Below are 17,633 nucleotides of genomic sequence, written 5' to 3'. Positions count from 1 at the left end.
GCACACTTCTTCAGTGCTCTCAAGTCATCTGAAGTTTTCAAGAGGAGATTCTAAAAGCATTCACTCACTGATCCATTCTATCCTTTGCTTAGCTGTAAATGTTATTCATCGGCTCATCTAATCCTTGCAACCTAGACTACACAAGATTCCTATGATTGGTTTTCTAACCTTCTGATCATCAAAATTACCCAGAAAGCTTTTTCAGAATTTAGCACAGATTTCTCCAGCCTTCCTTTCGAATGTTCCAATTCAGTTAACTCTTAGATGAGCACAGCCAGATTTAAAAACCATTTAAAACCATTGCATCAGAGTATGCAATGGAGATGAATGCATACTCTAGAGATGATTAACATACTAAACATATTAAAAATAAGAACACACAAACCCAAACACTGATCTTGCCCTACCACCCACCCCCAAGTAATGAACACCAGTTTTAAATGAGAACATTTACAATGCTAACTTGTTAGAATTTTCTGCATCAGTGTGAGAATTATTTTTCTTATTCATAGTACTATAAACACATCAAATCAAAGTTACATATTTCAGTACTTGCTTTTGTATCTCAAAATACCAAGCTACTTGGGAATTAAAATGAAATTTCTGACCAGAGGTAGGAAGATAAAAGTTTATGGAATTTCTAAGTTCATCAATTTACTCCTCAACTTAAACAGCTTAAAAACACTGCACCGACCAATGTATTAAAAGGATACACTGTAAACAAAACTTCCGGATATGTGACTGAATAAAATCAAAATGCTCATCTCTGTAGTCATGTTCTTTCTCCAACACACCAATGGCATCGCACTAATGAGTTAAAATAAGTTTAAAAAGAACAATATTAACTTTAAATAATAATATAATGATTTAAATTCAATTTTGGGTGGGAGAATATCACAAAATTACAACCCTGATATGGTGACTGATCGCTGGGACCCAGAGTATCAATTACTCCTATCTGTCTAGAGACTTTTAGTCAGAGTCTTGAGACTAATAAATACTTTCATTACTTAAAGAAGTACTGAATTCTATGATATACTGATCCCTTTGGTGATAAGAACACCAAAGAGAAAGTTTTGGTACATAAAGGAAGAATAACAAGACAGCTTATAAAAGCTTATAACAAGCCGTTATACTTGTTAACAAGTTCTCTAAAACACTCTGTGTATCCAGGGAGTCTGTACCGCACACCATTTCCCCGCTGTTCCTCTGATTATCTGACAACTCTAAATTGACCTTCATCACTTTTCTGGTGCTTTTATTCACTCTCATTCAATTTTACCAACAGCAGAAAAGGGGAACTACAGGGTATTTCTGAAATGTCACCAGTACAATCAATGAAACAACTCTGATTTCTACTTGCAACAAAAAAATGTTAGGAAAAAAATCAAAGCATGTTCCAAACATCATGACATCCAAGTAACGTCACCAAAACTTCTGAATTGGAAGCTTATGAAATCTAAAAATAAGTATTAATTTGGGGTCCAATCTGTCATTTTTTGTCATGCATATATATATCATAGAACTGTTTCCTTTATAAACAGCATATATCTATCCATTCTATAGAACTGAGAGCATTTCAAATTATTAAAGATACATATAATTACTACAATGACACTTGGAAAAGCATGATAGTTTACTAAAGATATTTTTAACTGAACTATGAGGATGTGGCAACTAACAGTCTGAATCTCAATTTCCAGAGTCTTTAAAATGAGTTGAGTAACCCATCTAATCTGAGACACACATTCTCCCACACCCACACATTTTAAAAGCTCTTAAACTCAAGTAGAACTGATGGTGCCTTAGATTCTATGAAATACTATAAATGATCTCTTCTGGCTTGAAAATTTTATGAATCTAAGATTCGTCTGATACTGATTCAGGTCCCTTTTATACTTAACATTTATTTCATTAGAAAATAAGAGCTTTTATGAGGCAATCTGCAATGTAAAAACAGGAAAATATCTGCCAATAAGTAGCTGTTTGCCAAACAAAATCAAAACAAACCACACATTAAAGGCTTCTATTGGGAGAGCTTAAGCACAGATTTATAGAAAAGGTACAAGTAACACGTCTAACTACACCACAATCACCATTTGAAAAGCAGGCAACAAATTTGACTTAATTATTTTAAATTGTATCCCCATTCTTTGTTATTGATCATTTTTGCAGTATTTAAAGTAAAACTTAAACTATATTTAAAAATTTATCATTTTTATTCCAAAGATGAATTCCATACCCTCTTTCAATTATATGCACGAATTTCACATTACTTTTTGATAATAATCTTAGATAGCAAAAGCATTTATATGTTCTATCATTTTCTTAACTAGTCTGTGGCTTACTAAAGACACACTACTTAAGACTAAATAGGGAGAAGATGAAGTATATTTTTTAAAGGAAATCTAATTTTATTATAAAGTGTATGTATACAGCGACAGAATGAAATTAACAGAATTTTTGTAATAGCAACCCTACCAGAATCTCTTTAATAAAAGGCTTTTGATAGATGCATATCAACTTTACATAATGAGCACTGATATGTCTTTAAAATCAAGTCCATTTTACATACACAATCTCCTAATATATCAAGATATCACCATACACAACTCAACGCAGGAAAATATTTTACAAACTTGATAACATCATCTTACCTATAATTTTTTCTACTAAACTGACTACACAATTTGAAGTCTAATCAGAATTAGGAAAATGAAATTCAATCACAACAGAACATCTGAAGTAACACTTTCTTTCAAAGAAAACTACGATTTAGATCACAAAGCGAACATGTGAACAGCATTCAATATTTTAAACTATTATTTCTAGTTTGGAAGTTACCTAGAAAAACTAATGCATCAACTCCACAAGGAGCCTAGAAAATGAACAGTTGCTCATCCCGGGTCAACATCAGCAGCAGAATCTACAGGAGGCAGACTAACCTTTGTGCAAACTACTAGTACTGGAACGCCCAAGTTCTGGGTAAGTGTATCCGCACCCAGCGGTAACAGCACACTGTCATCTTTGTCTTCCTGTGACGTGGTGCTTCTTCTCTGAGGGGACGCTGGGAAATCTTCTCCTGGTTCTACATATTCTTGAAAATCTCTAACCACTGAAAATCAAAGGTCATTAATACACAGTTTAGAAATAGCTTTTCATTTCAGTAGGTAGCTTTTCCGCCATAATCTAGACACATATTTTTTACTAGAGTTCGTACCTGATCTTGTAAGAAACAAAAAGGGTTTGAGAAATCTGCTTCAAAGACAGTACATAAACACTGGACCCACATTAATTATCAGGAGGCAGAATGAACAAGTGGCTCTGAAGTGTGGGGTTCAATGCAGGCCTGGTTCATCTGGGCAAATTACTGTGGGCAAGTCACAATTGAGCTTTGTCCCTCTTCCTCTCTAATTTACAAAGGGCACTTGACAGGATAAAAGAAAAGACAAATGTGTGTTGGGGGGGGTCCACAATTTAAAAGATGGTTCCAGATGACTTTCTAATGTTAACTGCCTCTCTCTAAACATTTTATTCAGGTCTTTTTATCTAGGTGCAATCTTGAGCCATATTTATTCCATCACTCCCATAAGAACTAATGAGGCATTACCAATACTGATAAATTTTTAGAACTCATCTGAAAACTATCAAAACCTTCACTTAAAAAAAAGCTACTGTGAATATACCAAGGGCCTTAACAAAGAATACTTTGATTTAGTAATTCCTCTTCAAGGAATTCTTAAGGATCCAATGATAGATACACACAGGGACTTCCACAAGACTGATTTTCACGTTTAAAAGGAAAACGACAGCACAGGATAGTAAGTGTATGAGGGAGTATTATCCGGAATCACAAAGGAGGAAAACTCCCCTAACTGACATGAGGGCAAGGAAGAGGGTATCTTGAACAGTTGATCATGGTTCCTCAGGAACACAGGGGCAGGTGTACACCTTTGTGCATGCATGCTCAGCCGCGTCAGTCAGGTCCGACTCTGTGCAGCCCCACGGACTGTAGCCTGACAGGTTCCTCTGTCCATGGGCATTCTCCAAGGCAAGAATACTGGAGTGGGTTACCATGCCCTCCTCCAGGGGATCCTCCCGACCCAGGGGTCAAACCCGCGGCGTCTCCTGCATCTTCTGCATCACAGCTTAATTGTTTACCACTGAGCTAGCCGGGAAGCCCATGCACACCTTTACTGCCCTTCAAATCTGAGGCTGAAACCTCACAGTGGTTCTCAAGTTTGAGCACGCACCAGGAGTTTCTCACTCAGAAGTCTACGGGAGGCCTGAGAATATGTATTTCTAACAAACTCCCAGCTGTACTGACGCTGGTCGTGGGATCACAGACTGAGAACCACCTTATGGCAGAAACTTAGAGAGGCAAGAAAAAGCCCCATAGGCAATGGCCAACAAGAAAAGAAAGATATAGATTAAGAGCAGTTAGATGTCTTTCCCAATGATTGAGCATATACCTTCTCTTAAGGTTTTACTGTTTCCATGCATGTAAATTCCAATAAGCTGTCACATTTCCTCTCAAAGTTATCACTGACAGCACAGAGCAGCAGCATGCCATCTGTGTATCTCCTCAGACGAGGGGCAACACTGACGCATGAAGAGCTCTCAGTGAAATAAAGAACTGTCACGACTGGCTTACAACTCGTCAGAAACGACCCAAGCCATTTTTGTAATTCCCATGAAAATTTCCAACGTACATGGGCACATACAAAATATATTATGTACTTCATAAGCCATAAAACCAGTGTAACACCTTTATATTAGAGTGTTAACATCCTTATGGACATACTTCAGTTTGACAAGGGGAATAAGATTGTTCCACTTATCAAGAAACTAAACTACTGAAAATGAGCAGCTGTAGAAAGAGTCAGAATTTTTTATCCTGAAATACTGCTCTCCAAATGAACACATACAGCCTTTTGGCAAAGACGAAAGGGCATCTCTTCAGAAGAGTCTGCCATTATGTATGTTTCCAGTGTAAAACTATATTAAAACCTAGCACGTCATCCAAATTGAATTTCAAAGGCAGTACTCACATTATGTTTCCTTCGTTAAACCTTTTTCAAACTCAAAAATTCCTTAACAATTATGTAAGTCAACTGGGAAATTTTGTCTTCAAAATCTGTATTGTCTAGACTACTCACACTTTTGTTCCATTTCTTTCATTTCTTCAGGAGGAATTTTCAATTTGTCAATATGTTCTCTAACAACACTTGCCCATTTCTGTAAAGAATCCAAAGCAGTCCAAGGCTTTGACATATCAACAACCAGCATAACTAAAGTGTCCTTCAGAGAAATGGCATCCAGTGAAAATTTAAGGAGCCCTTTGTGATATGGGTCTCCATCCAAGATCCATACATTACATCTTGTTTGATCTGCAAATGACAAAGAAGGTTACCAAGGCAACAAGATAAAAGTCATTTCATCATCCAACTCACAGTAGTACTTGGTATTTTAGGACAGCTCCACAGGAGAGGTCTCCTTTGGCAAGGTTCAACTACTTAGGTGACATCTACCAATTCAGTTAATTCCTAATGAATACTCAAGAACATGATTTAACTGCCAACACAGAAAAGGAGCATCCTCTACTTTGAATTTCTCAATCCCAAACCACAGACTGAATCGCTTGTTTCTATTCTTACCATCAGAAGATAGAGCCATGCATATTCAAGATATTATATACAAAAGTGAGAAAGCAAGTGATCTACAGAAGACAAAAATGTCTGATGAGATGAAAAAAGATGTAGAAGTAGATGATATTTTCTTGTCAAGGACTAATATTCATATGGACAGCAGCACAACTTGAATAAAGACATCAGGAAAATTAATTACAGGTAAACGACACTCACCGTCCCTGTCTTCATCATGAACATTTAAGTACAAATATTCCAATCCTCTTCCTTTCTTGTACTCCTCTATTCCCTGAATTTTTCTTATTAAGCTTGTTTTTCCAGCTCCATCTTCACCTGTAAAAAGGACAGATCTTTAAAATTATAATATGGACTATTTAAGGATGCTTTCTAGTGTACTGAGTGAAAAACCCAATTGGAACTAGCTTCAACCAAGAGGGTAATTTGCCAGAAGATGACTAGGTAACTATACAGGAGAAGATGCAGACTTCACCTCCATGACTCTCTCTCCATTATCTCCACTCCTCTTGTTAAGCCTCTATTTCTTCTATTACAAATGATCTCCTCTGTGGCTATCTTTTAAGAAGCTCAACTCTTACGCCATCCTCATTCAAGCTACAAGGAATAAAAGACTCTCTCTGTCAGCTTTCAGTCTGAAGACTCTCAGGTAAAGACTTTTAGTTGGTCCAGTTGGCATCATGGGCACACACCCAAGGGCCACTCATGAAGGTAGGGTAATAGATAAAAACTGACCAACGCAGGGACCTGTGACTGGCCTCACCCAAATCATGAAGCCATAAAAAATAAGTAGCAAGGGAGAGGGGTGAGTAACTGGGGGGTAGTGAGTTGAGCAAGAACAAGGGTAGCGAGAATGCAGAATAGATGAAAACTGTAGGCTTAAAAATATTAATAGCAAGAAATCATGTGACTTAAACCTGGCACGAATTTCAGAAGCTTAAAACTAGGCCAGATATTTGATGGTTTGGTGGGAGGTTTTTTAAAAAAGTTTTTTTTTTTTTAACACTGGGGCTTCCCCGGTGGCTCAGATGGTAAAGTGTCTGCCTGCAATGTGGGAGAGCCAGGTTTGATCCCTGGGTCAGGAAGATCCCCTGGAGAAGGAAATGGCAACCCACTCCAGGACACCTGCCTGGAAAATCCCATGGTTGGACACAACTGAGCAACTTTACTTACACTTTTTTTAAATACTACATGTTACTATTTCATCGACTTATTTTGTTATTGGCAATATCATGCTATAGTACTTAATAAAAGTGAATTTCTTGGATCTAAGGACTTATTTTTACAGATTCATGAGTTCTCTGAGAATTTCAAAATTATTTTCAATTTTCACGTTCAGCATTTAAGAAATTATATATATCCTGGATCTTCTACCTTTAGATGCCAAAGCTGTCAAGCTGCAGTGCCCACCTATGCACTAGTGTTTATCATCCTACCGGTGCAAGCAAAGGCCAAGTGATACAGACAGAACAGAGCAGAGAGTGGCCACAGGGGCAAGCCAAACTCACAAGAAACTGTCCCAGGGAAGTCAATGCTGTTTTCAGTTGCACTGGTCCTGCTGGTTTTCAATCATTTCTCAACACTTTACAGCAGTAAGTGCAGCCTTTGCTACTGCTGTTCAGTCGCTTCAGTTGTGTCCGACTCTTTGGGACCCTGTGGACTGTAGCCCGCCAGGCTCCTCTGTCCATAGGATTTTCTAGGCAAGAATACTGGAGTGGGTTGCCATTTCCTACTCCAAGGCATCTTCCCGATGCAGGAACCGAACCTGTGTCTCCTGCATTGCAGGTGGATTCCTTACTGCTGAGCCACCAAGGAAGCCAGTATTTAAACAGATGCTTGGGAAAAAACCTGTATTTAAATAGATGCATGGAAGAAAACTATTTTCAGGAGAGCAGTAAGTGTAGCCTTAACTAAGCAATAAAGAACTTGCCATTAAAAAGAGTACTTATTTTTCAGTATTATTTTTGCAGTAAACTATTAAAATGATCCACCCAAGGGAATTTTCTGGTGGTCCAGCGTTTAGGATTCAGTGCTTCCCCTCCTGAAGCTGGGTTCAACCCCTGGTCAGGGAACTATGATCCCACAAGCCACGTAGTACGGCCAAACAGTAAAGAGTCCATCAAAATAACAAACTGGGTTGAAAACAGTAATAACTATGATAATGACATGCATTCCGTGATGATCACCCTTAAAATAGAAATCATAAATTCAACCAGTGAAAATGAAAACACAGACTTCAGTTTACTATTAAACTTATTTCCGCAAAACAACATTCAAATTAGTAATCAGTATAACAAATGATATCAGTTTTACAGTTTTTATGGCATTTACTTTATAATTTTTTTTTTGGTTGCACTGTGCAGCACGTGGGATTTTATCCAATCAGGGATCAAACCCACACCCTCTGCACTGAAAGTGTAGTCTTAACCACTGGACCGCCAGGGAAGTCTCTATATAATTTGCTTTTGTAATTCAGGAATTATAAAACAAAATTTAAGAATTATATCTAGTCAACTCACTGGGCAGGAGCAACAGACATAAAACAGTCTAAACCACAGTGCTATCCAGGAAAACTTGCTTTTAAAGAGGGTCCTTGGCAAGATCAGAGGATGTTTAAGGCAGTGAGACTATTCTGTGTGGTACTACAGTGGCAGAGACAAGTCATCAGGCACTATATTTTCAAAGTACATAAAACCAGGAAGTTATCAGTCAGGTAAAACTTCACCTTAATATGACTCAGGATTAACCTTATCTCTTTAATTTCCATTTTAGATGTTAGAAAGTGAAAAGTATGTTTAGAAGGGTCCAAAAACTTGAGTTACTTTCAACATTTTTTAAACATTTCTAATATATATTTTATATATAAACATTTCTGAATAAAAAAATACATATACTTGAAGATGATCTCAAGCATGAACAAAAAGAATGAAACCACAATAACATCAATTAGAAATAGTCACTGATAATTTGGTCATCTGTGGTGAGATGATGAGTGATTCCTTAAGCTGTCAGTTTTTGTCTCCCTTTAGTTTATCAAATTCTAACTTTAAAGGCTTGTAAATAGTATCAGGTCAGAACTCCAAATTCATGATATTGATAGGTAGTTAGAATAGGAAAATGGAGTCCAAAACGGCGGTGGCTAAAAGACAAAGGAAGGAAAATCCCAAGAAAATGAACAAAAGAAAATCCAAGGACCAGAACCTCAGGTGAAACAAACAGCCCCTTTCACACAGGCCCAGGGTGGAAGAAGAGACGTATAAAAAGAGGAGCAAGACTGAGCCCTTCTCTTCTTTTGGGTCGGCCCACCTCACACCTCAAGGATGTATGCGCCTTTGATTACCAAATAAAACTGAGCTGTAACCAAGCCATAACACCACTCTGTCATTTCAATTTTTTGGTGCAATGAGACAGAACCAAGGAAATTACACCCTCCCCCGACATATCGACAAATATTATCAATTGTGGGATTTTCCCAGCAGTCTAGTGGTTAAGAGGAGAGTGAAAATACCAAGAGTCGACTCAGTAGTAAAGACCCTGGTGCTGGGAAAGGTTGAAGGCAGAAGGAGGAGGGGACGACAGAGGATGAGATGGTTGGATGGCATCACCGACTCAACGGACACGAGTTTGAGCAAACTCTGGGAGATAGAGGAGGACGGAGGAGCATGGCATGCTGCAGTTCATGGGGTTGCAAAGAGTCAGATGTGACTTAGCAAGTGAACAACAATAACTAGTGGTTAAGACTCTGCACTTCCGATACAGGGGGCACAGGTTCGATCCCTGGTCAGGGTACTAAGATTCCACATGCCATGCGGAGAAGTCAAATAAATGAATTAAACACACACACATACATATACCGTCAATCATAAGGACATGTGCTTACGATTCTAAGTTCTTGCAGCCATCACTATAGCGTGGCTGTTTCCTTTTTCTAAGGTCTGTATACAAGTGGAAGGGCTCTCCCTTACTTTTGTGAGATCAGAGTTTGTTTACCATCATTCACTTCACTGGATTAATGGTTCTCAAAAATGCATCAGACTCACCTGGGGGGCTTGTTAAAACACATTGCTGGGCCTCGCCTCCTGGGTTCCTGGTTCAGTAAGCCTGGGGTGGGGCCCACATATCTGCATTTCTAACAAGCTCCCAGTGTTGCTGATGCTACTGGTCCAAGGACCAAACTTTGAGAACCGCTGCATAGACATTTACTGCACTAAGCCTGGCACTAGGAATACAAAGATCCACAGGTCAAAGCTGCTGTCCCACGAGCTTATAAACTGGGGAGGAAAACAAACAGAAGGTGATTTCAAGACATTGTCATCAGGACTACACCAGAAATGGGCAACAAGCGGAAGCCAGCCCGAAGGAAGACTCTGGTTTTGCCAGGAAGTCCAAAAGGGTTTTGAAGAGAAGGTAATATGTCACTCAAAACTTGTAGTGTTCATGAACCATACTGAGTTACTCATTCCAAGAAGCCAGAAAACACATGCAGAGCCTGGAGGCAAAGAAGTGTCTTTGATAATTTGAATGCAAGAAATGTAGGATGTGAGGAAGAAAGGGGCCAGAAAGTGAGGACAAAGAGGGAACGCCAGATTATGAAGGGCATCCTACGCCAGTCTGAGACGGTTCGACGCGATCCTGACGAGTCACTGGTGGTATTTAGGCATTTTAGAAAGACTGCTATCGCAAATGTGTGGAAGGGTGACTGAAAAGGTAAGTTTGAGAGTAAGGAGATACAGTGAGTCTCTTACATACAAACCTCCGAGTTGCAAACTTTCGAAAATGTGAACATCAGGCATGAGTGAAACTGCAGCTTGCTCTGTCTCCCGTCGCTGACACCCTTCAGCTCTACCATCTCCCACCTCCTTTCCCTCTCCAGTCAGTAACTCTCACTGCCTCTCCACTCACTGCCAGACCCTGCATGCCAGGTGTTGCACTGCACTACTCTACAAGGTGACAAGTGTTAGTCGCTCAGTCGTGTCCGACTCTTTGTGACCCCAGGGACTGTAGCCCGCCAGGCTCCTCTGTCCATGGAATTTTTCCAGGCAAGAATTCTGTAGTGGGTTGCCGTTTCCTTCTCCAGGGCATCTTCCCAACCCAGGGATCGAACCTGGGTCTCCTGCGCTGCAGGCAAGGTACTGTACTGTAAGATTAAATGCTTTATTTTTTGTTTTGTTTTTTCTGTACATATAATTTGTCTGAAAAGTATTATAAACCTGTTACAGCGCAGTACTCTATAGACAGTTTTTAGTTGGGTACCTAGGCTAACCCTGTTGGACTTAGGAACATGATATCAACAAGCTCTCAGAACAGAACTTGTTCACACGTAGAGGACTTACTATACTAGACTATTAGTGGGATGCTAGTGAGAGGCAGGCCTGAACTAGCGTGTTACGGGTGGGCGTGGGGGCAGCTGGACTCAAAGGCTGGTCTGGCTGGGAGCTGGCAGAGAGGGCAAGGAGGCACAGAAGGCAGAAAGATTGTCCCCTGCCCCACCCTCTGCTGTTCTCCCACTTGCCTTCAGTGGTCGGCTCTAAGTCTTCCTGGAAGGTTTCCAACCCCATCCGACGACTTTGTTTCCCAGGGTTCCTTCTTCAGACCCCTATTCTCCTCACTCTACATACAATTCCAAGAGAATCTCCACACAAGACTTCAATACCACCTATAATCTAGTGAATTTCAGATTTCCTTCCAGTCTCAGCTGCTCAACTACTCATTGTTCATCCCCATTTAGAGGTCCCATGAGTAACTCTCCGGAGTTATCTATAAAAGCAGTATTGTTATCTTGCCACCTAATTATTAATGTAACATTCCAACCTCAAGGCTTTGATCCACTGTTCCCTCCCATCTAGAACATACTCTCTTCAGAAATTTATGTAAGTTTGTTACCTAAGCTTCCTCCCAACCTCCCTCAATAGCAGGTCCTCAGGTAAGCTATTTCTAACCACTGTGTTTAAACTCACAACCTTAGAAAACAAAAAAAATCTTAGTGGAAAAAAAAAATCACAACCTCCCAACAATCCTACTGTGTGTTTTTATTTTTCTCCACTGAACTCACTAACATAACATAGGTTTTCTGTTGTTGTTTTTTTGCTTAGTCACTCTCCAACACCCAAAACTCCAGAGGACCAGGCATTTTTGTCTGCTGATGACTGCTTCATCCCCAGTGCTTATTAACTCTTCACAATGGAAGGTATATGTTCCTAAGCTGCCTACAAAGCAGCCACTGATAAACTGTCGCAAACAAGAAAAAATGTGGGAAAATATTAATACAACTTTCACAAACCCCTGAATGAAAGATACAAATTTTGTCCCCTTAACCACATAGGGAGGGTTTTTAAACTTTATTATATATTGAAAGTGGAAGTGAAAGTCGCTCAGCTGTGTCTGACTCTTTTGAGACCCCATGGACTATACAATCCATGGAATTCTCCAGGCCAGTATATTGGAGTGGGTAGCTCTCCCCTTCTTCAGGGGATCTTGCCAACCCAGGGATCAAACCTCAGTCTCCCCCATTGCAGGCAGATTCTTTTACCAGCTGAGCTACTAGGGAAGCCTGTGTATTATTGTGCATTAATGGCTTTGAAATGCAAAAGCCTCAGAAGTTAGGATAGAAAAGAGATGAAATTTCAAGTTCGTCAACGTGTTTCTACATAAGAAACATTACAAGACTGTCCTTTACCTTCATTCACCCACATTCCGAGCAGTCAGAACCATCAGTAACTGCTGCCTCCGTCTCCATGGCAGCAGCAGTGGCAGCAAACACAGAGACAGTCCGCCATGTGTTTCAGTCAGCTCAGTCGTGCCCGACTCTTGGCGACCCCATGGACTGCAGCACGCCAGGCCTCCCTGCCCATCACCAACTCCTGGAGCTTGCTCAAACACATGTCCATCGAGTCGGTGATGCCATCCAGCCATCTCATCCTCTGTCGTCCCCTCCTCCTCCCGCTTTCAATCTTTCCCAGCAACAGGGTCTTTTCCAATGAGTCAGTTCTTCACATCAGGTGGCCAAAATATTGGAGCTTCAGCATCAGTCCTTCCAATGAATATTCAGGACTGATTTCCTTTAGGATGGACTGGTTTGATCTCCTTGCAGTCCAGGGGACTCTCAAGAGTGTTCTCCAACACCACAGTTCAAAACCATCGATTCTTCAGCGCTCCACTCACTTTATGTCCATCTCTCATATCCATCATTTGCATTTAACCAACAGTCTAATTCCAACACAGCCACATCTCTGGGGGCATGATGAGCACGTCCATTTAAGGATACTAGGGTTCAGAACTGTTAAAATGTCTTATCCAAAGTCTCAAATAGTTAGGAAATGACAAGGTCAGGATCTGAAGTGATAAAAAATTGAACTCCAAAACACCCTCTTTCCTTGGGACTTCCCTGGTAGTCCAGTGGCTAAGACTCTGCGCTCCCAGTACAGGGGTCCTGGGTTCCCTCCCTGGTTGGGAGCTAGACCCCACATACTGCAAACTAAGAATTCACATGCTGTAACTAAAGAATCCAAGTGTCAGAACTAGGACCCAGTGCAATCAAATAAATACATTTTTTTTAAGTGTCCACTTTCCAATATACCAAACACACACAACTAAATCTTCAGAGGACAATTAAACATACTGCTTATTATTTCTGTCTTATGACAAAATAATAAGGTGTTCCTGCTTTCAGGGGCCATTTATTTTCAGAAGAAAAGCAATTTAACACATTCCTCTCTCCCAACTACCTTTCAGTGATGGGTGGTTATGTTCCCAGTCTCCTGATTCTACGTCTAAGGACCGGGAATGGCCCATACTTTATTATTTACTAACTTTACCTTTACTATACTGGTAATTTCTTCTCTCCTGGAATTTTAAACCTTGAGGATCCATTTTAAGAAAAATTTTACAACATTAAATTTGAAAAAAGAGTATACTGTCAAATAAACGTAAAATGGTAAATATGGTAGCGGTTTCCCTCCAACCCTGGATTCTGAAATATCTCATTTCTGGTAACAAATTACAAGTGTTTACAATGAGAATAAAAAACATTAAATAAACACACACAGGCTATAAGGAACTCTAATGACATCCTGTCTACTTACAGGTGAGGAAACCGGCCAGGCCACAGTCACAAACACTGTGCGGGCATAGTGACGGTCGCCCAAGCCTCCCCCGAGAAGGCAAGTCAACCTTCTCCAAAGTGTGACTCCTGGGACTTCCCTGGAGGTACGATGGTTAAGAATCCGCTGTCAACGTGGTGGTCACGAGAACTGAGCCCACGTGCTACAAATGCGAAAGCCCGAGCCCCGAGAGCCCAGGCTCCACGACAAGAAACACCACTGCCACAAGCACGCCCACTAGAGGACAGCTCCCGCTCGCCACCACGAGAGCCCGCTCACAGCAACGACGGCAGGGACAACAAAATAACCTTGAAAAAAAAGAATATTCCAAATATAAGAGAGAGAATTCTCAAGATGTTTGAAGATACACTTTGCTTACTGAAATAAAATCTTTTCGGGAACAAAATTTCTCCCCTCATCAACATTAATGACATTTGGAAGTTAAACAGTTGGCTGAAAAAGTAAATATAGATATTTTACACATTTTTAAAATAAATCTTAAGCCTCAATTATAATGACCATTTTCTGTTGCTGTCCCTTTTCTTAAAAAAAAAAAACACTTAAATGAACTCTGATATAATTTGTCTTGATGACAAATGTGGACAACTGAAAACAGATTTCCTAAAGACCAATAAAAACACATTGCAAACAAAATCTCATTTGTTACCTAGTATTTCCAGAAAGCTCAACTGAGGCATTAGCAAAGATACAGTCTTGTTCTAGGGTTACACACGATTTCCAATCACATCCCATGTTAGACTGCTTTTTCTGTCTTAACCCACAGCCACCTCCCAGCTCTCTTCTCTCACTATATAAACCTACGGCTCCAAAGTGAACATTCACCAAGTTCATACCACACTCTAATCCATTCCACATCCTACAGCTGAGTAAACTTCCCAAAACAATCATGCCACTCATTCTCTTAAAACCCTGAAAGGGATTCTAGTTAATAGTATTTAGAGGGAAATACGCCAATATGTGCAATTTACTTTGAAATGAATTTTTTCTTCATGGTTACATGGTTACATAAGGCAAAAACAGTTCAATATTAATATCAGAATCTGGTTTTGGTATATGAGTACTAACTGTAAAATTCCTTCAACTTTTCTGTTACGTTTGGAATTCTCGTTAAGATGTCAGAAAAAACTCCTTAAGGGTCTTCCTGCTATTCTCACAGTAAAGAGCCAACAGTAGAGGTCAACATCCCTCACAAAGCCCCCCGCCCTTTCCTGCCGCTCTCTCATCACGTCCCACCACCCGCACGCGAGGCTGCAGCCACTCATAACTTCTTCCAGGGCAACAGAGAGGCCTCGCTCTCTCAACTCTAAATCTTCACACATGCTGTCACTTCTTTCTGGAACCTCCCTTCACTACACCTGGGAGAACCCTACCTTATCTCTCTGGTCTCAGCTTAGTATCCGCTAGACTCCTGTCTCCAAAACTCTGGTTTAAGTAGCCTCCTTTGTACTTCCAACAACACACGCTCACTCCATCGCAGTGTGTCGGCTTATCTGTGTGCTTCCTTCAGTGGGTCACATCTGTCCCCTTCTTTCAACATTCTCTAAGCAAGGTCTCCTAACAGCAGCAGGATATAAACTCCTTGCTTTTAAGATGCTTACAGGAAAGAAATTATCCCATTCTTACCAGGCACTGGCCTTGCTGGCTCATCAAAACCAGAAACCAGGACTTCCCTGGTGGCACAGTAGATAAAAATTCGCCTGCCACTGTAGGTGACACAAGTTCGATCCCTGGTCCAGAAAGATTCCAGATGCTGCAGAGTAACTAAGTCCATGCTCCACAACCCCTGAGCCCTCGCTTTAGAGCCTGCCAGTTGGTACTGTTGAGCCTGTGTGTCGCAACTACTGAACCCAATGTGCCTTGAGACTGCGCTCCACAACCAGAGAAGCCACTGCCATGAGAAGCCTGCACACAACTAAGAGTGGACCCCACTCTCTGCGCCCAGAGAAAGCCCACACAGAGCAATGAAGATCCTGCACAGCCCAGAACACACACATAAGAACACCAGGAACCATGTCTCTTCAGGCCGCTAAATAAAAAAACCATAGGCTGAGTGACTTTTCAACAAAAGACATTTCTTTTTAACAGCTCTGGAGGCCGGGAAGTCCAGGGTCAAGATGTTCGCATGTCTGTCTAGTAAGGCTGGCTTCCTGGGTCAGGAACAGTCTTCTTGCTGTGTCCCCTCACAGCAGGAAGGGTGAGACAGCTCTCTAGCATTCCTTTTGTAAGGATGCCAATCCCATTCACGAGGGCTCCACCTTCATAAGCTAATCATCTGCCAAAGACCCCCATCTCCTAATGCCATCACACTGGGGTTAGAATCTCAACAAGAATTTGGGGGACACATTCACTCCACAGCATCGGTCCTAGTCACAGAGGATCCTTTACCACTATCATCCTTTCTCAGTAGTGCTGCATCTTCCCTGCTGCACACGGGCTCTCTCGAGCTGTGCAGAGCGGGGGCTGCCCTCCAGTGGCGGGAGACGGGCTGCTCGCCGTGGTGGCGCTTCTGCTGAGGAGCACTGGCTCTAGGAGCAGGGGCCTCAGTAACAGCAGCACGCAGGCTCCAGGCTCGCAACAACCTTCTGATCTTACTCACAACCACGTGGAGTCTCTATTTTCATAACTATACCTCATCTGTCATCGCTTATCTTGAGCCTTTACCAGTATCAACTACGATGATTTACTATTACCTATAAAACTTCATGACCCAGATAATCACAATGGTGGAGTTAGAACTGGACATGGAACAACAGACTGGTTCCAAATACAAAAAGCAGTATGTCAAGGCTGTATACTGTCACCCTGCTTATTTAACTTCTATGCAGAATACATCATGAGAAATGCTGGGCTGGAGGAAGAACAAGCTGGAATCAAGATTGCCGGGAGAAATATCAATAACCTCAGATATGCAGATGACACCACCCTTATGGCAGAAAGCGAAGAAGACCTAAAGAGCCTCTCGATGAAAGTGAAAGAGGAGAGTGGAAAAGTTGGCTTAAAACTCAACATTCAGAAAACTAAGATCATGGCATCTGGTCCCATCACTTCATGGCAAACAGATGGGGAAACAGTGGAAGACTTTATTTTGGGGGGCTCCAAAATCACTGCAGATGCTGAATGCAGCCATGAAATTAAAAGACGCTTACTCCTTGGAAAGAAAGTTATGCCCAACCTAGACAGCATATTAAAAAGCAGAGACATTACTTTGCCAACCAAGGTCCATCTAGTCAAGGCTATGGTTTTTCCCATGGTCATGTATGGATGTGAGAGGTGGACTGTGAAGAAAGCTGATCGCCGAAGAATTGATGCTTTTGAAGTGTGGTGCTGGAGAAGACTCGAGAGTCCCTTGGACTGCAAGGAGATCCAACCAGTCCATTCTAAAGGAGATCAATCCTGGGTGTTCATTGGAAGGACTGATGCTAAAGCTGAAACTCCAATACTTTGGCCACCTCATGCGAAGAGTTGACTCACTGGAAAAGACTCTGATGCTGGGAGGGATTGGGGGCGGGAGGAGATGGGGACGACAGAGAATGAGATGGATGGATGGCATCACCGACTCGATGGACATGAGTTTGAGTGAACTCTGGGAGTTGGTGATGGACAGGGAGGCCTGGCGTGCTGCGATTCATGGGGTCGCAAAGATTCGGACACGACTGAGCGACTGAACTGACTGACTGACTGACTGATAAAACTCTCATCAGTGACAGATCATAAAAAATACCTCCTTCATTAAACTTAGAAAAACCTTCCAGTCACTGTATAGAGTCATCAGTATTCAACTGCCTTGCCACAGCCAACCTGAAATAAGTTTGAAGATACTAAGTCCATCATGAACTTTCTCTCTTTATTC

The 17,633-nt window shown here is 41.2% G+C and overlaps 1 protein-coding gene across 2 annotated transcripts in view; it reads right to left on the bottom strand.

Moving 5' to 3' along the window:
* Positions 1-17,633, bottom strand: part of DYNC1LI1 (dynein cytoplasmic 1 light intermediate chain 1) — a 50,395-nt gene that overhangs the window by 10,960 nt on the left and 21,802 nt on the right. Inside the window, exons 1-5 of one of the 2 annotated variants that reach the window (XM_055414743.2) lie at positions 12,340-13,209; positions 5,865-5,981; positions 5,160-5,390; positions 2,946-3,115; positions 714-807 (exon numbers count right to left, since the gene is read on the bottom strand). In XM_055414743.2, the coding sequence (XP_055270718.1) occupies positions 714-807; positions 2,946-3,115; positions 5,160-5,390; positions 5,865-5,981; positions 12,340-12,355 (628 nt within the window). In that variant the 5' untranslated portion in view covers positions 12,356-13,209. Of the gene's footprint in view, positions 1-713; positions 808-2,945; positions 3,116-5,159; positions 5,391-5,864; positions 5,982-12,339; positions 13,210-17,633 lie in introns of those variants that run through there. The other variant, XM_055414742.2, reaches the window with a different exon arrangement.

The sequence above is a fragment of the Moschus berezovskii genome, chromosome 24 (assembly GCF_049115385.1).
Source record: "Moschus berezovskii isolate FMDL1 chromosome 24, NW_MosBer_1.0, whole genome shotgun sequence".
NCBI classification, from domain to species: domain Eukaryota; kingdom Metazoa; phylum Chordata; class Mammalia; order Artiodactyla; family Moschidae; genus Moschus; species Moschus berezovskii.
The sequence above is the reverse complement of the archived record's forward strand: the minus strand, read 5'-3'. Positions and strand labels throughout refer to the sequence as shown.